Here is an 18,142-nt window from a genome sequence, read left to right as displayed (position 1 = left end):
TTGTACATTTTATTTTAATATACACACGTGTGCACATGTGCACACACACACAACATGTATACATAAAAATAAAGTCAGGGATTCAAGGACTTCACAAAAGAGCCTACAGAAGCTAAAAGGATAACAAAGGAATTTTATAAACAACTTTACAACAACAAATTAGACGGGACTTCCCTAGTGGTGCAGTGGTTAAGAATCTGCCTGCTAACGCAGGGGACACGAGTTTGAGCCCTGGTCCGGGAAGATCCCACATGCCGCAGAGCAACTAAGCCCGTGTGCCACAACTACTGAGCCTGCCCTCTAGAGCCCGCAAGCCACAACTACTGAGCCCTCATGCCACAACTACTGAAGCCCACGCGCCCTAGAGCCCATGCTCCACAACGAGAAGCCACCGCAATGAGAAGCCCGCACACCGCAACAAAGAGTAGTCCCTGCTCGCCGCAACTAGAGAAAGCTCGTACACAAGCAACGAGACCCAACGCGGCCAAAAATAAATAAATATATATTTATTTATTTTTTAAAAAAAACAAATTAGACAACCCAAAGGAAGTGGACAAATTCCAAGACAAATTCCAAATAAGCAAAAATGACTTAAAAAATAGAAAATCTGAACAGACTTGGATCATGTAAAGAAATTTAAATTAGTACTTTAGAATCTTTCCATAAAGAAAACCCCAGGCCCACATGGCTTCACCAATGAATTCTAGCAAACATTTAAGGAAAAAATACATCCTACATAAACTTCAAGAAAACAGAGGAGGAACAGTTCCCAGTCCTCGCCTGATACAAAAGCCACAGACATCACAAGAAAACCGCAGATCAACATCCCTCATGAACAAACATATAAAAATCCTTAGGACTTCCCTGGTGGCGCAGTGGTTAAGACTCCACACTCCCAATGCAGGGGGCCTGGGTTCGATCCCTGGTCAGGGAACTAGATCCCACACGCATGCTGCAACTAAGAGTTTGCATGCCACAACTAAGGAGCCGGCGAGCCGCAACTAAGACCTGAAGCAACCAAATAAAATAAATTAATTAATTAAATAAAATAATTTTTTTTAAATCCTTAACAAAATACTAGCAAAATGAATCCAGGAACATATTAAATGGATTTTACTCCATGACCAAATGGGATTTATTCCCCATTTGCAAGGAATGCAAGGCTGGTTTAACATTCAAAATTGATTTATATAATACATCGTATTAGCAGAATAGAGAACAAAAACATACAATCAGCTCAGTAAAAGAAAAAAAAGCACCTGACAAAATCCAACATCCATTCACGATAAAAGCTCCCCATCAACTACTACAAATAGAAGGGAACTTCCTCAATATGATAAAGAGCATCTATGAAAACCCACAGCTGGTATCATACTTAATGGTAAAAGACTGAACACTTTCCCCTAAATAAATAGCAAGAAATCGCAACAAATTTTCGATGGAGTGGTGAGAAGGTGCACCACGCTAGAAGTGGGGCTACAAGAGGAGGATCCAGCTTGTCCCAGATGACCCAGAGGGGCTCCACAGAGTCAGCAAAAACACAGAGCAGAATCTTCCAGAAGGGTGGAAGGAGGTCTAAGCAATCAACAAAATAAATTAGAAGTAGACTATATTAAGGGCTAGTGAAGAAAAGAAAAAGATAAGCAAACTACAAGAAAATCAAAACTGTACAAGTTGTGGTCCACATATGAAAGAAACAAAAATAAGACAGGATTCTGATCAATGGGAATGTTAGAAAGTAGACTCCATCTGACATTAACACCAGGCACAACGCTCCTTCATAAGGACCCTGGGACTGCAGAGCAGAAAACGAACCCCTGTCATGAATGTTATTGACTGTAAAAGTTACAAACCAATAATTCTAAGCCCAAGACTTAGAGAAGGATACAGAACGGAAGGAAAATGCTGCCAACTCGTATCACGTCCAAGTGAACGCACACAGGCACCGGCTGAGAAGAAGCAACGAGCGAGGCAGGCGGCAGGCACCGGCTGAGAAGAAGCAACGAGCGAGGCAGGCGGCAGGCACGGGCTGAGAAGAAGCAACGAGCGAGGCAGGCGGCAGGCACGGGCTGAGAAGAAGCAACGAGCGAGGCAGGCAGCAGGCACCGGCTGAGAAGAAGCAACGAGCGAGGCAGGCGGCAGGGGAGGAAAAGCACCATGACATCCTCTTACAAAGAGGGGTGGGATCAGGAGACCCTGTGGAGAGGGGATGGCAGAGGAAACAGGTCCAGAGCACCTAAAAACAGTGACATTGTCAACAAAGCTGGGAGATGGCAGGAGGGACGTCAGCAAGCCAGCAGATGGGCTGGAGCACATCGTGCAGGAGGAAGGGGCAGCAATCACCCTCAGCACAAAGCGGGCTGTCTCCGGGAGAAGGGGCTGTGCGGACAAGAGCGGACAAGGGCTGATGTGTTTTCATCACCAAGCCTCTGGACTGCTTAATCTCTTCAAGTGTAGAATAAAAATGATTTTTCAAAGAAGAAGGAGCTCCTCCTACTCTACCCGTTGAATGTGCTGAGGATTCTCCACGAATGTCGCACAGAGAAGCATCCAGACCCCTGACCACCTGTGTGACGGGGCAGGAAGGCGCCCTCTCTGAATCTCAGTTTCCTCAGTAAACGGCATGCGGCAGTGTCGGTACCAGTTTGCTGAGCCACTCAGAGAATAAAATGCAAATGAACATAAAACGCATTATATTAACCAATGAGATCAGAATTGTCTCCTACCTGGTAAATACAGACATATTCCTTTCGTTTGTCCGAAAACTATTTTAAGAACTCTTCCCTAGGTTTCATTTACAAAATTTAAAGTTAACTTACTCCATGTAAATTCAAATGCATCCAATTTAATATACTTTAGACATAAGTCATCCATTTTCAGAACAATTACTCCTGAGCAGAAACACCTGGTTCCTTCCATGCGAGGACTTGGAATCCAGGAGGGAGCCAAAAGCACCAAAATACCCACTTACAGTCTGCAGACCAGTGGCGTGATGGGGTCCACACAGTGTGCGATGAGATGCCTAACAGTGCCGGCGGCGGGGCTCAAAAACAAACCTCACCGAGAAGCTTCCCTTCAGCAGCTCTCAGCACAGGGACAAGGTCTACCGATGGGCACCCCATGCAGGCGGGCCGCGGGTACACTGTTCTACTGGAGCATCAGGTCAGACAGGCACCTTGGCCAGTTCACCCCCCTCACTCCTGGCAGCTTTGTTACGAATAGAGCAGAGCCTCCTTTTACTCTCAAATACACAATGTGGATAAAAATCATACGGCCACCCTATGTGGCAAGTTCTCTGACCTCCTCCCCTCCACAGCCGGGGTCTCTGGGGTCAATGCCTCCCTCCCTGGGGCCAGCGGTCTTCCAGCTGCTTCAACCAACGGAGCCAGGCGGAAGCAACACTGCGACTGCCAAGCCCAGGACCCTCTGCCTGGGACGCTGCCCCTGGAAACCCAGCAGCCACGTGCAGAGGCGCCACGCAGGAGCCAGAGTCCACAGGCCCAGCTGAGCCTAACCCTTCTAGTCACCCACACGGTGCGGGCTTCCCAGGCAAGGCCCTTGGCAGCAAGGGGCAGAGACAAGCCCCCCCCGCCCCCGCACCGGCCCATGCCCTGGCCTGTCAGGACCCACAGAATCCACACACAACAGCTGCTGTGCGAAGCCACAGGCTTAGGGGGTGGCTTGTCCATGACAGACACAACTCCCTCCTCAGGATCCGTGTGAGGGACTGAAATCTCACCCTGCAGGCACCACCCTGGCAGCAGTGTGCAGGACACACGGGGAGGCCACTCTCAACGTCCGGGAAGCTGAGGGGGGCGCCTAGACCAGGGCAGACGGTCTGCAGGGGGAGGGAGGCTGGACAGGCGACGGCAGGAAACAGAACTGACAGCACCTGGTGACCACTTAAACGCTCTTTGGTCTCATTCACTAATACATAATAAGAATTTAAAATACGAGGAAAGGCCCCAAATGCTCTCACACATGAACATCCTTCATTTGCCAAATTCCTTACAAAGTCTAAGTAAGAGAAAAGAACAAGTAGTGAAGACTTCCCAGGACAACTGTCACTGACACAGCCCGCCACTGGGCATGGGTAGATGGTGACAGGCCCCCATGGTCCCCACCCCCACAGAGGGGACCAGCCCCGAGGCCAGGCTGCAGGCCACTGTCTGGACCAAAGGGGACCCAATACCCCATCTTTTATGGGTTCAAGGTGAGTTCTTTTTATCCCTACACTTTTCCTGACCTTGAAGCCCACAGGATTTCCCAGGGGCGGGGGTGCTCTGTACACACAAAGGCAAAGGTCACAGGAGTTACGGACTCTCCCGTGAACAGACTCAGAAGGGCTAAGGGGATGAAAAGGAACAAAAATCACAGAGGGCCAGGGCTTTGATTTTGTTTCTTGGTCTATTTTTCCACGTTAAGTAGGGCCGTCTTCACTGCCCTTCCCTCCTGAGAGCACACGGTCCAACCCGGCATGTGCAGAGAACAGTGACCCTCAGCAACGGGAGGAAGCGGCCAACAGAAATGCTCTGATCTTCAGATGGTCAGGAGGATCCATCAGCCAAGCCACTAAATAGGGAGTGTACCCCATTTTTCATGGAAGCATAAAACATGAGCCAACTGAAAACCACCAGCTGGAAGCACACACTCCATACAAGCCATCACACCACAGAGAGACGAGACCATACAGCACGCCCATCTGAGGAGAGATGACCGCCAGGTCTGTTCCTGTTGTTCTAAAAACTAGCACAGCACAAAGTGCAAACAAATGCATTTCTCAGTAATCACTCTAAACCACCACACCTTCCAATCACTACCCACCCAAGCCAGCTCTTCTGCACCATGCAACCAGCTTCCCTCCCCAGGGCATGTTCTCCAGCCGTAAATCACAGGCTATAGGTTGTTGCGAGCAAGTCCGCCCGGCTGCCAAGCAGGAGATGCTGGTCTGAGGCCCCTGAAGGCACCACTGAGTCAAGGGCAAGAAAAGCAGCTCCACCCTAGGCCCTGGGAGAAAGGGGCCCACACCACACGGCTCAGGGGTGCCACTTACTAGCACCCAAGAACTACCCTGCGAGCTGATGAGCACTGGCACTGCGGGGCACCTCGCTGCATGACGGCCCCACTCCCAGTCCCTCAGAAAGACGTGACATCCCAAACACACCGACCAGCAGACAGGATGGGGCTCAGGCAGGGCAAGCTCCCCCGTTCTGTGCTCCTGAGTCCTGTCCCAGGGCAACAGAGGGGACCACGCCCCAGTATCACAGCTGTTCCTGGATGTGCACACACAAAGGGGACAAAACATAAACAGAAAGGACCATCAGCACTGACACACAGTTTCAGGCTGGACGCCACTCCAGAGCTTGACTGATGGTCCTTGCTGGAGCCACAGAGCGGAGCCAGGACCAAACCTTCCACGGAAGGCAACAAAGCCCAACAGCTTGGCGCCCTCTGAGTAATACCCAAGGGCGCTATACAGACGAATTCTCTTAACTCACACTCCTGGCCCCCCTTCCCTGCAGGTCAGAGGAGAAGAACCCCACCACCTGCACCACCCTCCACCCCGCCCACCCTGACACACACACACATGACTACTGGCTTGCAAAAATAAAAGGGAGGGGGAGGGCCACCACCACCCCAAGAAATGACAGTAACCTGAAACTGTACGGGTGAGCACTAAGAAATACAGAAGGACAACTGGCCTGAAGGCCGTGCCCACCAGACTGCGCTCAGGACCAGGCCTGAGGGAGGGGAGGGGGCAAGCCAGCCCAACCAGAGGCACCTGCCACCCCAAGAAGAAGCAAGACATCTGTTCTCTCGAGAGGTGCCTGGTTTACTTCCTCAGGACTGCATACATTAAGGGGAAAACAAAAAGCTTCCAAATGTGGAAAAATTTTAGTTGTTGAAATTGAGTTTTCAATGGCTAGGATAAACAGCTGATTATTATCAGCTAGGACCCAGAATGAAAAAATACAATTCTGATAAAATACATTTATATCAAGTAAACTATAAAGGATTTTAAGTACACAAATATGTAAATAAAAATTAACTTCAAAGAGAAATGTTTAAATGATCAAAATAATCACGTTAGTTTTATCTTCCCATTATGTGTTAAATCTCTTCCTAACCTAACAGTGAAATCCCAATCATAAACACACACCTTCACAGGAGGGGAGACAGCCCGGCCCACCCCAGTCCCTGACTGCAGCTTCCTGCGTCCTGTCTGGAAGATGAGGCTGCACGATGCCCAAGAGCCCAGAGGACACTTGACGACTGTGACCTCCTGTTTTCAGATGTCAATCTGCTCATAACGACGTATTCCACCACCTCATTATCTACCCAGCTTCCTCAAATGCTCTAAACAGCCCCCGTGAAGTCAGGATCCTAATAACAAGCTGCATTAAGATGTTCCCGTTTAAATGACCCCTCCTAGACCCTAGCGTTTGGGCTGCCTGTGGTTCTACTACTCGGAGGGGCCCAGCTTTCCAGGGCAGGGGGCGGATGACTGGGAAGCCACTCGGGGTGGCCCTCGTCCAGCCCACCCACCCCAAGAGAGCATGGTCAGACTCTACAAACCATGAGCAACCACACAAAGGTACAGGAACAAGCAGGCTTTCTACCGCCCCTAATACAGGAATTTCAAACACCATGAAGCAAAAAAAGCTAAAAGCTCTTCCCTTAAAAGGGTCAGAATCAGTCTGAAGAGCAGTAAAGATGCTGCCACACCTCGACCTCCACCTATGGGAAGAGCAAGCCTGAGGATGGCAAAGACCCGCAGGAACAATCTTGGAGGGAGAGCCAGACCAGCCAACGCCAGTCCCTCCCGAACATGCCTTGTTAGGACCACTTACTCGGTGCTGATGATTCTTCAGATAAAAATCGATCCTCAGTCGATTCACAAGTACCAGAAACACTGATCTTACATCTCCTATTTGCCTAACAAAGTGACGTGTAAAGGATGCAAAAGGCACAATTCCTGCCACAGAAACTTAGAAACAATCAACATAAAGCCTGCAGTTCCCAGAGCAGAAGTCTGAGGAGGCGGCTGTGACACACAGGGGAACGTCCCGAGAAGAGCTGGCTCGGGCGCAGGAAGTGGCAGGGGTTGTGCTCTGGTGCCAAGACCTGGGGGAGGAGGGGGCTCTGTGCGGAAGTGAGACAAGAGGAGACACAAGGAGGAAAGGGAGGAAGAGCCTCGCCTGGGACCAGATGGGCAGAGCTGAGCCCACTGAGGGGCTTTGACAGGGCAGGCGACCTGGGCAGTAGAAAGGAGCATGGGACCCAGAACACCCAGAGGAGGTGTCACTGCCCAGAGGGACCCTCCAGACTGGGCCAGCCCCTGAATGGAGGGAGGGCAGCAGCAGGCAGATGGCCGAGAGGACCCTGGACAGGGTGGAGGATGGGCCAGGGAAGCGGCCAGCACAGCCCGGCGAGCACCGGACCAGTAAAGGAGGGCAGGGCCATGGAGACGCCTCAGGCCACCTCCCCACCTTGGGGCTCGGACCTGGACTCAGCCTGTGAGAGCACAGACAGCGCCGGCCGGCATCCTCCTCTGCGGCTGGGTCTCACTCGGAACTCAGGCGGGAGGAGGGAAAAGTCACAGCACAAGACGCTACCTTGACCTGCGGAGCCTGAAGCACAACAGGTGCACAGAACCAGGGCTCTGGGACCAAGGACAGAAACCAAGGACTAAGGTCAGTGGAGAATCGGGCACAGACAGAGCCTGAGGGACCCCTGCGCTGGAGGGAAGGTGAGGGTGGCCAGGCAGCCAGGTAAGTGGGGGCTACGAGGTGGGGCACCACGGTGGAGGGACAGTGGCCAAGCAGTCTGCATTTGTCACACAGAGCACAGCGCTCTGTGTTCGTCTCTCATCCAAGAGGCAAAAGCACTGCGATGGCCAAGCCCCTTCCCGTGCAAGCGTGGGCCCAGGCTGGCTGCCTGCAAGCACACACCTGTCCAGCAGGACACGTCACCCCCTCACACAGCAGGTGTACAAACCAGGCCGCCGGTGAACGGAGACAAGCCTCACACCGTGCGTGTTCTAACAAGACCCGTGCACTGGGCAGCCCGCCACGCATAAAACACAGTCACGTGAGATTAAAGCAGCCTCAGAGTTGGCTGCTCCACATCTTAGACCCACAAGGAAACTGAAGATGCCTTATTTCACCTGAATCCTACAGGAGCACATGAACATTACATAAACATGCACACCCTGAAAATGGTCACATTCAAATGGTTCTACCACGTTTTCCTCCACCGGACACCCTGCCCCAGGCATAGTGCTATGACTAAGAAGCCCAGTTTGGTTAATTTGTCCTCTGGCCAAACAACTTTAATGAAACCACAGGGTGCCGTTTCCAAAGACTCCTGAAAGAACAGGAATCAAAGCCACATGAGAAATGTTCTGGGTAAGCAAGTGCCTTCTCTTCAGGTTCAAAGATGAGCTCACACCACGCTCTGAGGCCAGAGGCCTGCTGCTTCCCTTCCACAGACGGGGGCATGGAGAGGGGCTGCTCCCGCTGGGATCTCAGGTGCTGCTGTAGGACCTGCTTCTCCCTGGGGGGCAGAGCCAACCACGTCTGGAGTCTGGGGCGTGCATCTGGGGTGCGGCCTGCCCGTCCGAGGGTGCGGGCCACCTGCTCGACAGCCACCCTGACCTGGACACGAGGCTCCTCCACGTCCTTAAACCACATGCCAAACCAGGGCCCCCGCCCTCCCCACAAGGGGCTCAGGCTGTGGGACTGTGGGCATCTGCCGTCTTCACTTCCCGGGTCTTTAATCTTGTTTGTGACTGCTTTACCCTTTAACAAAGTGTACTTGTGACAGTGACAGAACGGATAGAAGAACCCTCACTGTGAAGGGGGGACAATCCCAGCAGCTGGCAAACAGAATGGCGCGCCCCTGTCCGCTGCCCGCCCTTGGGAAGCACACAGAGCCACCTGTCTGTCAGTCTCCAATCTGAGGAGCCAGAGCGGAGATGGCATGCCTGCCAGTGTGCGCAGAGCACAGCAAGTTCAAAGGACCACCAGCCTCAATTTTTAATATTGTGTTTCCCTTCCTTGAATTTCCTAGATTTCCATTAATCCTAATGCTTAAAGAGGGACTAAACCAAAGGGTGTTTCAAAGATCTACAGTAAAGAGGCCTTCCAATGAAGTGAAGTTGCCAAACACTTATTTCCCTGCCAGAGGGTTAAAAATCATCCCTGCAAGAGAAAGAGGCTTCAAGGGAAATAAAAATCAAGCGCCAGTTTCGATGGTACTTGTTACGAGTCCACCTGTTTCGCCTAACCCACACAAATGAGCAGGTGGATAGAATGAAGCCAAGTGCACCGAAGGAGGCAGATGCAATCCTGAAGCGCAGCACACCTGCAGGTTTCATCATGCACAGCGGACACCCAGCCTCCCCGTTCAGGTCTGACAAGCTCATGGTGAAACCGCTCCCGCCCGGGAGAGTTCAGCACCAACACTGTTTCCTCCTGCCCGGGCGGCAGTAGCAGCAATTAAACCAAATTTCTCCTTCAAAAAAAGGAAAGGAAAGAACGTGCATGATTCCAGAAAGACCCTGGGTTTTCCAGAGGAAGCACTGGGCTTCTGAAGGCTCCAGAAGGATGTGCCTGCACTGGGAGCTGTGGGAGGGCCAGGCCTCCCCTACCCTGGCAGGACTCTTACACCAGGTGATACCCTCACTGAGGGCGCATCTCCCCGACAGCTCCGGGGTGCAGCTGCCAAAGGGCCTCGGCCCCGCAGGGCTTCCTCCTCTGGGCCGACAAGCGGGCAGGGACACAGGGTTCGACTTTGCTAAGCCTTTGGGAAAATCATTTTATTCCTCAGGAGGAAGAGAAAACGGAGGCCTTCTCTCCTCCTGAGTGTCAAACGGGGAGACATCCCAATAAAAAGCACTTCCCCACTCATGGCCAGTGAAGGGGCCAGCAGGAGGGCAGCAGCGGGCTTGCCAATGCCTGTGCCCCACTCGGGGAAGAAGGAACAGAACTTGGGAACAGGGTTTCCCTGGTGGCGCAGTGGTTAAGAATCCTCCTGCCAATGCAGGGGACACAGGTTCAAGCCCTGGTCCGGGAAGATCCCACATGCCGCAGAGCAACTAAGCCTGTGCGCCACAACTACTGAGCCTGCACTCTAGAGCCCGTGAGCCACAACTACTGAAGCCCGGGCGCCTAGAGTCCGTGCTCTGCAACAAGAGAAGCCACCGCAGTGAGAAGTCCTCACACCGCAATGAAAAGTAGCCCCCACTCGCCGCAACCAAAGCCCACACACAGCAATGAAAACCCAACATAGCCAAAAATAAAATTAATTAAAAAAAAAAAAAGAACTTGGGAACAACCTAGTGACAAGCAGTAAAAGGATCAAAAACGTTAAAAAAGAAAAAAAAAGGACCCGTGGGCCCAACCACGGCAGAACTGGGCAGAAAAGTGGCCCCACAACCTTCTCAAGCCAAAAAAGCACTGGCGCCCCCCAGGACTCTCGCTGGTGGCCTGACGCACAGGCCCGCCGCTGCCAGCCCAGGCAGGGGTTACACAGGCCTCGCCAGCTGCAGGCCCCAGGGGTGGTCACTGCCGGCTCCAGCCCCATGGTGGAGGCACGTGCGGCTCAGCTACCCTGACCTGAACGCAGCAATGGCCTCTGGAGAGGCAGCTTCCAGGCCAGGGGGGCCTGGCAGGAGAACCCAGGAGCCTGTCAAGGACACAGATTCCAGACTGGGGGAAGGAGGTCTAAAGCAGGACAAAAGTGAGTCAGGAAGCAGCACCAGCGTCTGGGCGGGTCTACCCTGCAAGACCAAGTGGACTGACAGGCTTGGCCGTGTTCGTCAGACCCTTGTTTCTCTGTGACCTAAGACTTCTCAATGTGACTCATGCAAAAAACTAAGAATCCACTTACACTCAAACTTTCAAATAAACCATCTCAGCTGCATCCACCCATCCTTCACCAGGGCTGGATGCCCTGCACTACCTCCCTCCCCCGCCCGCCCAGGACCCCTGCAGCGATGTCCTGGTGACCAGGACCACCCCCTCCCCTCTTGTCAACACTCAGCACCATTCCTGGCCAGCCACCTCCAGCACTGACCCCCATCATAGCAATAGAGTTCTCCTTAAGCACCTCCCCACACATGCAGCTGGAACGAGAGCCACCTGCAGGCACAGGCTGATACCTATGTTCCATCAATATTACAGGTGTGCAAGCCATAACAAATTTTTAAAAAACCTCAGAAACACAGAAAAAATATTTAAATTATTGTTAAACTGGGGCTTCCCTGGTGGCGCAGTGGTTGAGAATCTGCCTGCAAATGCAGGGGACACGGGTTCGAGCCCTGGACCAGGAGGATCTCACATGCCATGGAGCAACTAAGCCCGTGCGCCACAGCTTCTGAGCCTGCGCTCTAGAGCCCGTGAGCCACAACTGCTGAGCCCGCGTGCTGCAGCTGCTGAGGCCCGTGCGCCTAGAGCCCGTGCTCCGCAACAAGAGAAGCCACCGCAATGAGAAGCCCGCGTACCGCAGCGAGGAGTAGCCCCTGCTAGCTGCAACTAGAGAAAGCCCGCGTGCAGCAATGAAGACCCAAAGCAGCCGAAAATAAATAAATAAATTATTGTTAAACTTAAAAAAAAAACCAAAAACCTGTTGCTACTATTGTAGCAAGGAAATTGAAAATATATGCTCAAACAAAAACTTATACACAAAATTTCAGATCAGCATTATTCAGAGTAACGAAGACTTCCCATATAGTGGAGTATTGACCGTTAGAAGGAACAAAGCACTGACACAGGCTGCAATGTGGAGGAACCGTGAACACATGATGCTAAAGGAAAGAAGCCAGACTCAAAAGGTCACATTGCACACGATTCCACTTGTATGAAATGTCCAGAATAAGCAAACCCAGAGAGACAGAAAGTAAATCACTGGTTGCCAGGGGCTGGGGGATGGCAGGGGAGGAACAGGGAGGGACTGCTAATGCGTTTGGGGTTTCCTTTAGGGGTGATGAGAGTATTCTGGAATTAGACAAGTGGTGATGGTTGTACCCTGTGCATATACAAAATAATCACTGAACTTACATACTTTAAAAAGGTGAATTATGTGAATTACATCTCAACTTTTTAAAAGCCAATGTAAGTATAACATATCACATTTATTTACAGAATGAAAGGACACATGAGTAAACAGATCACCTCATCAGACTACAGGAACATGTTTTATTTTTCCAGGTTTCTTTTTAAAACGTCTTGAGATACCCTCATCATGTAAATGACAATCCTTCCTGAAGACAATGGCATCATAAATGAAAAGACACAGATGAGAGAACATTCTAGGTGCAGGGCAGGCAGGGCGGAGGACTGTCCTCTCCGATTCTCCCACCTCCTGTCCCTCCGCCCCAGGACATCACACCAACAGCCCCACTTCCCCCAGGCCCTCACGCCTCCTACACCCCGTCAGAACCTGCAACAGCCAAGGAAAGGAGATGGGATGACACCCAAGAATACGACATCACGCTGAGTCACGGCCCAAACGCCACCATTTAAACATAGTCCAAATGCCCGGCTCTCCTCAAAGTGGGCCCTGGGCTCTCCAGCTTCAGAGACAAGGGCAAGGACGAAATCACACCCACTGCAATGAAAAAGCAAGGACCACAAGGTCCAGGGAGGGGAGCCCTGATCCCAGAGCATCAAGTGTGGCAGCCTCCCCTCCCCCGCAGAATTTAAACTCAATTGATCTTTCCTCCTAGAAAAGGCACCAGCAGACAAGCAAAGCAGGCAGCCAGGAAACGGTGGGAGCTCTCAGGCCAGGGGCCAGGTCTGCGCTCAGTACAGTGGTTACAAATACCCTGAGTATCTGAACAAGACCAAATTTCAAATCACCTTATTTCCTTCAAGCTGGCTCCAATCATTTTTCTCTGTAACACAGCCGAGCAGCAGGAAGCTCGAGGAGGACACGCCCCTGCCTGCCTGCTGGCTCCAGCTCTGCAGGCATCGGTGCCCCCTGGCGGCGATGCGCAGGGCCACCAGTCCACCCCCCTTCCCCAGAGCAGAAAGCCCATCGCTAACAATGCAGGGCCAGCCCTCAGTCACAGGGCCTGGTGCAAAGCAGCAGAGAAAAGAAACCGTGTTCACTGTCCTGTCGGGGTTCAACATCTCCTCCTGTGTTCCAACCACTTCCCCACGAAACCAAGGTAAACAGGGCTTGTCCCCAGGGTTCTGACAGCCCCACAAGCTGACCGCTGACCGCCCCGCACCACCGGGACAGTGTTTACCAGGGCCTGCAGCATCCCGTCCATGGCGATGACCCCCTCGATGGTCTGGAAGGAGGAGGAGGCCAAAGTGCATAGGCTCCAGTCCAGGAAACTCGCCATCTTCTTCTGCTTAACGTCGGGCCGCGTGACAAACCTGCCAAAAGGGAACAGACAGGTAGGTGACAGCTCAACCGAGGCCCCAGCTGCCAAGAGCTCACCCTTTCCTGGCCCACTGCCACTCTCCAACCTAAGACCCTGGCTCTCAAGTGGCAATTCCCACCACCACCTCTCTGGGGTCTCACACAGTCCCCACGCCCCCCACTTCCCGCCTCCTGAGCCCCCTCATCCCGAGACCCTGTGTAGCATGGGACCACCTTCACCTGAGCCCACCCACGCCCACTCCTCGGCCCAACTCTGTATCCCTTCACCTTGGGACCCCATGCTGCCATCTGCGACCTCCCTCTCTGCATCTGCCATGGGACTCCTTCCCCGTCCTCTCTGCCTGCTGCACACGCCATGCAGAGCTCCAGCTGTGTCCACGGCCCAATCGTCCCCACCGCAGGCGTCTGCTCAGTGCTGCACTCCCAGGGTGCTGGCTCTCGCCCACCCTCCTGTACACTGGTCTGGGCCGGCAGCCACCCTCGGGCTCCCACACCGAAGCCCAGGCCCCCTTCACTCCTCTCCAACCAGTGCACACACCCATCCCCCAGCTCTCTGACTAAGGCTGAGCCCCTGCCCTCCTGGGGGAACTTGCAGTCTTGGGGCAGAAACACAGGAAGCAGGCAAACAATGAGAAGGAAACAGTTGAGTGAGAGGAGGACGGTAGGCGCAGGGACAGCATCGTGGGAGGTGACCTGTGAGGACCTCTCGCTCCCCTAGCTGCCCCCACAAACCACACCCAGAGAGGGCTCAGCACCAATACCACAGAAACACGCCAGGTGGCACTCGCCCCGGGAGCAGCACTCAACATGCCTGGCTCTGTCCTCTGCACCCCTGCAGGAGTCTCCTGTCCTGACCAGAAGCCCCCACAGGCCCCTCTTCCCTCAAAACCGCCACTGCCGCCCCGCGCGAGATGCTCAGCCAGCGCAGGGATTACACTGCGGCCACGTAGAAGGTCTCCGTGTCAGTAAAACAAAGCTGCCACGAGTGTCTTCGCCCACCCCCTTCAGGGTACACACCCAGAGTCTCGGTCACCGAGGATTTACCAAACTTTAGGATGCTGGTTACAAAGGCGAACTCACGTGCCACCCCCGCCGGCCAAGAAGTTATGTTACGGCGGGTCTGAGAAGAGGGCCCAGGAATTTCATAAAATCTGCACCTCAGAGTGATCATCTAAAATGGATAACTGGTAATATATACCCTATCTCAATGTCCTTGGCCCTGTTTAAAGCCCCTTGATTCTGGAGGGGGCCACAGGATGAGGGTCACACCCACAGTGACCTGATCCTCAGCCTGAAGACAACAGCCGGCCGGCACTCACCCTGCACATGGGCAGGCACAGCGCCTGCAGTGGGGTGGCCCCTCAGGACAGGCAAGGTCACAGGCACAGAACGGCCCACAGGGCTGGTAAGCGGCCCTGCTGGGACCCAAAGTCCAACTTGGAGACATGAGTCACCGCGCCAGCCACTCAGGGGCCACGCACCCTGCTTCCTCCACCCACTCATCTGCTGAGCAGGCAGGAGGCTGATGTTCTGTGTGCAGCCTGTGGCGGCCAACTTCCATTCCTGGGCAAAATCACACAAGGTGAGTTTCCAAATTACAGTAAAAACCTAAAGCTCCTTTGAAAGATTTAAGCAAATAGGTTATTTTATATTTTTTTTATTTTCTCTCTAAAAAAGAAAATGTTATGTTCGCAGCAGAGGTCCAGAAGTACAGATAAGCAAAAATAGAAAATACCTATCCCTCAGATGTAACACACAGAACGAGACCCTTCTACACAAACTGAAAGATCTCTGAATCCTACACTTCCTTCCCTTTTAGGAAAAGTTACATCACAGACTACATCTACTTTCAATGTGGAACTCAGCTAACATGTGCAGGTGTTTAGAGACCCCACTGTCTTTCTCTCAGGAAGGTGATCTCCACAAGAGTGATCAGCAAAACCTTAACTACAGGACTAGACCTACCAGAGGGACAAAGGGCAAAACACCAGTGGGACACACTGCTGCCCTGGACCCTTGTCAGTACTGTTACCACAGAGCATCTGGTCTGAGAGTGAAACAGTACGGGTGAAGTGACAAACCCTATTTTGTGTAAGAACTTACTTTGTGTGTGTTTTTAAATTAATTAATGGAAAAGTTAAATATTCACAAAATGGTGATAGAATTTAGCTACCTGTAAGAAGGAAAAAAATCTATCACATAACCTATACCAAAAGAAATTCCAAATGAATTAATAATTCTATATTAAACAATAAAAAGGTAGAAAAATATAAATGATTCTTTGTAAAATCTCTTAATAGGGTAAGCCTTCAAGCATAAAAGTAAAAATAACTAAATAAATAAAAGGAAAAAAGTTACTATTTTGACATTAGAATTAAAACTTTAGTCCAAAGAAGAAAGTAAAAGGCTACCAACCCACTGGAGGAAGTATCACACCCTCCTCTAGCTAACCTCCTTCAAAGAGAAAGCTCATACGACTGGAGAAAAAGCACCAAGAAGCCCACAGATATTAGAAATCAGGTCACTACATGGGACATACGATGTCTGAAATAAGACTCATGTGTTAAAGCTCACCAGCGAGCAGTGAAATACAAACTAAATGTCAGTAATGAGCAAAACAATGCACAATCCAACTGGGGGAAGAGAGTTGTTCTTGAGGCTGCCCATGATTGCAGAAGTCCTGAAAACCCGCTCCCAAGAGTCACCCAGCAACAGGTGTACAGACTCAACAATGTCCTTGTGTCCTGTGACTCAGAAGTCCACCTCTAAGGGCCTAGCCTAAGAAAATAATCCCAAATACCAAAACAGGTTTACACCCAAAGCTAGTTATTACATCATTGCTTATAAGAGGAAGGACGTGAGAAAGCTGGTCAGAGTAACTAAAAACAGTGGCATCTAAAGGAGCCATTTAATCAACGGTAACGTGAAATTAAGTGAAAAAGCAGGTGCTAACTCAAAGAGATTGTGCTATGCAAACTCCATACAATAACAGCACAGAAAAACACCAAAAAAATACAACACATGTATTGTGTATTATTATTATAAATGTGTGGGGTTTTCCTAATTTTCTATGTTCCAAAATTTCCAACTTTTCTACTTGGAGCATACCTTGATTTTATAGTTAGAGTAAAAATATCTGCTTTTTAAAATTAATGTAATCAATAAGAATAAAGGCATATCTTTCCATTGAAGAGTTTCTGTAAAATAACACTCATAGCCACACGTCTTGGCGTAAATGTAACATCAAAGTTACAGAAAATGCAGCTGATGTTTAAAGGTTCCAGTTAATGAAAGGAAATAGGTGCGGCTCCAGAACTGCACATGGTAAGAGGAAGCAATCAAAGCTGATGGCAGAGAGAGTAAGACAGGCAGCTCCCTCGTGAAATATCAGAAAACAGATGCCAGTGGGGACAAAGGCCACATGTGACCACCCTTCACACCCAGGGCCTCACTGTTAACAATCCACCAAAAGAGACAGAAGTATGCGAGTCAGAACCTGCCCGTCAGGTGGGTTACTCAGAGCAGCTCTAGGACCTGAGGGCACCCGCCCTTTCTAGAACTGAGGAAAACTGGCTGCACCTACAACCTGGCAAACCGGCAGGAGCTGGGTGGAAAACGGGCCTCAACCTCAAGAACACTTGCTCGTCCGACCACTAGATGGCGGGGGAGCGTCCCGCCAGCAGTGGACAGGCAGCCAGGGTCCCCAGCTGCCACCTTTCTGGAGGACACCAGGGAGGGAAGAAGCGTTTAGGGTTTCACCTCCCCCACCCAACAGGTGCAATACTCAACCAGGTCAAGCTCAGCAGAACTCTACCAAACCCTCAGTACTGCTGGTAATAAAAGATAATAAACAATAAAGATATGTTTCATTTTACAAATTTACTAAACATTTGTAAGATCACATGCAGTGTTGCTAAATATGGGGAAAAGGAGACTTCCGACTGGCTCAACCTTTCCAGTAGCTGCATTTAAAACCCCTAGAATGTTCATTCCACTTCTAGGAATTCATCCCTAAGAACCAATCAGAAATCAAACTCATACAAAAGAAGATCAGACTTGTGGTCACCAGAGGCAGGGGTGGGGAAGGGGGAACTGGAGGAAGGCAGCCAAAAAGGTACCAATTTCCAGCTGTAAGATAAATAAGTACTAGGTCTGTAACGTACACCATGATAAATATAATGAACACTGCTGTATGTTACCCATGAAAGCTGTTGAGAGTAAATCCTGGGGGGAGAGGCAATAAAGGGGTACGGGGAAAAGGGATTATTATGAGATTATATGAAATCATGTGTGTGAAACTTCTGAAAATTGTAAAGCAGTATAGAATTTAAAGAATCTTTCATTCAATTAAAAAAAAGGAGAGTAAATCCTAAGGGTTGTCATCCCAAGGAAAAAAATATTTTTCTGTATCTTTAATTCTGTATCTATATGAGAGATGATGGATGTTCACTAAGCCTACTGTGATAATCATCTTATGATGTATGTAAGTCAAATCATCATGCTGTACACCTTAAACTTGTACAGTGCTGTATGTCAATTATATCTCAATAAAACTGGAAGGGGGACTTCCCTAGTGGCGCAGTGGTTAAGAATCCACCTGCCAATGCAGGGGACACGGGTTCGAGCCCTGGTCTGGGAAGATCCCACATGCCGCGGAGCAACTAAACCCGTGTGCCACAACTACTGAAGCCCACAGGCCTAGAGCCCGTGCTCTGCAGCAAGAGAAGCCACCACAATGAGAAGCCCG

The 18,142-nt window shown here is 50.9% G+C and overlaps 1 protein-coding gene across 2 annotated transcripts in view; it reads right to left on the bottom strand.

Annotated features, from left to right (window-relative positions):
- TBCD (tubulin folding cofactor D) overlaps positions 1 to 18,142 on the bottom strand; it is a 183,604-nt gene that overhangs the window by 135,640 nt on the left and 29,822 nt on the right. For both annotated transcript variants that reach the window (XM_068531369.1, XM_068531370.1), the window contains exon 7: positions 13,256 to 13,388. In XM_068531369.1, coding sequence (XP_068387470.1) covers positions 13,256 to 13,388 — 133 coding nt within the window. The remainder of the gene's footprint in view (positions 1 to 13,255; positions 13,389 to 18,142) is intronic.

Source organism: Eschrichtius robustus, chromosome 20, assembly GCF_028021215.1.
Source record: "Eschrichtius robustus isolate mEscRob2 chromosome 20, mEscRob2.pri, whole genome shotgun sequence".
NCBI classification, from domain to species: domain Eukaryota; kingdom Metazoa; phylum Chordata; class Mammalia; order Artiodactyla; family Eschrichtiidae; genus Eschrichtius; species Eschrichtius robustus.
Note: the sequence above shows the minus strand (reverse complement) of the source record. Positions and strands in the feature narration are given on the sequence as shown.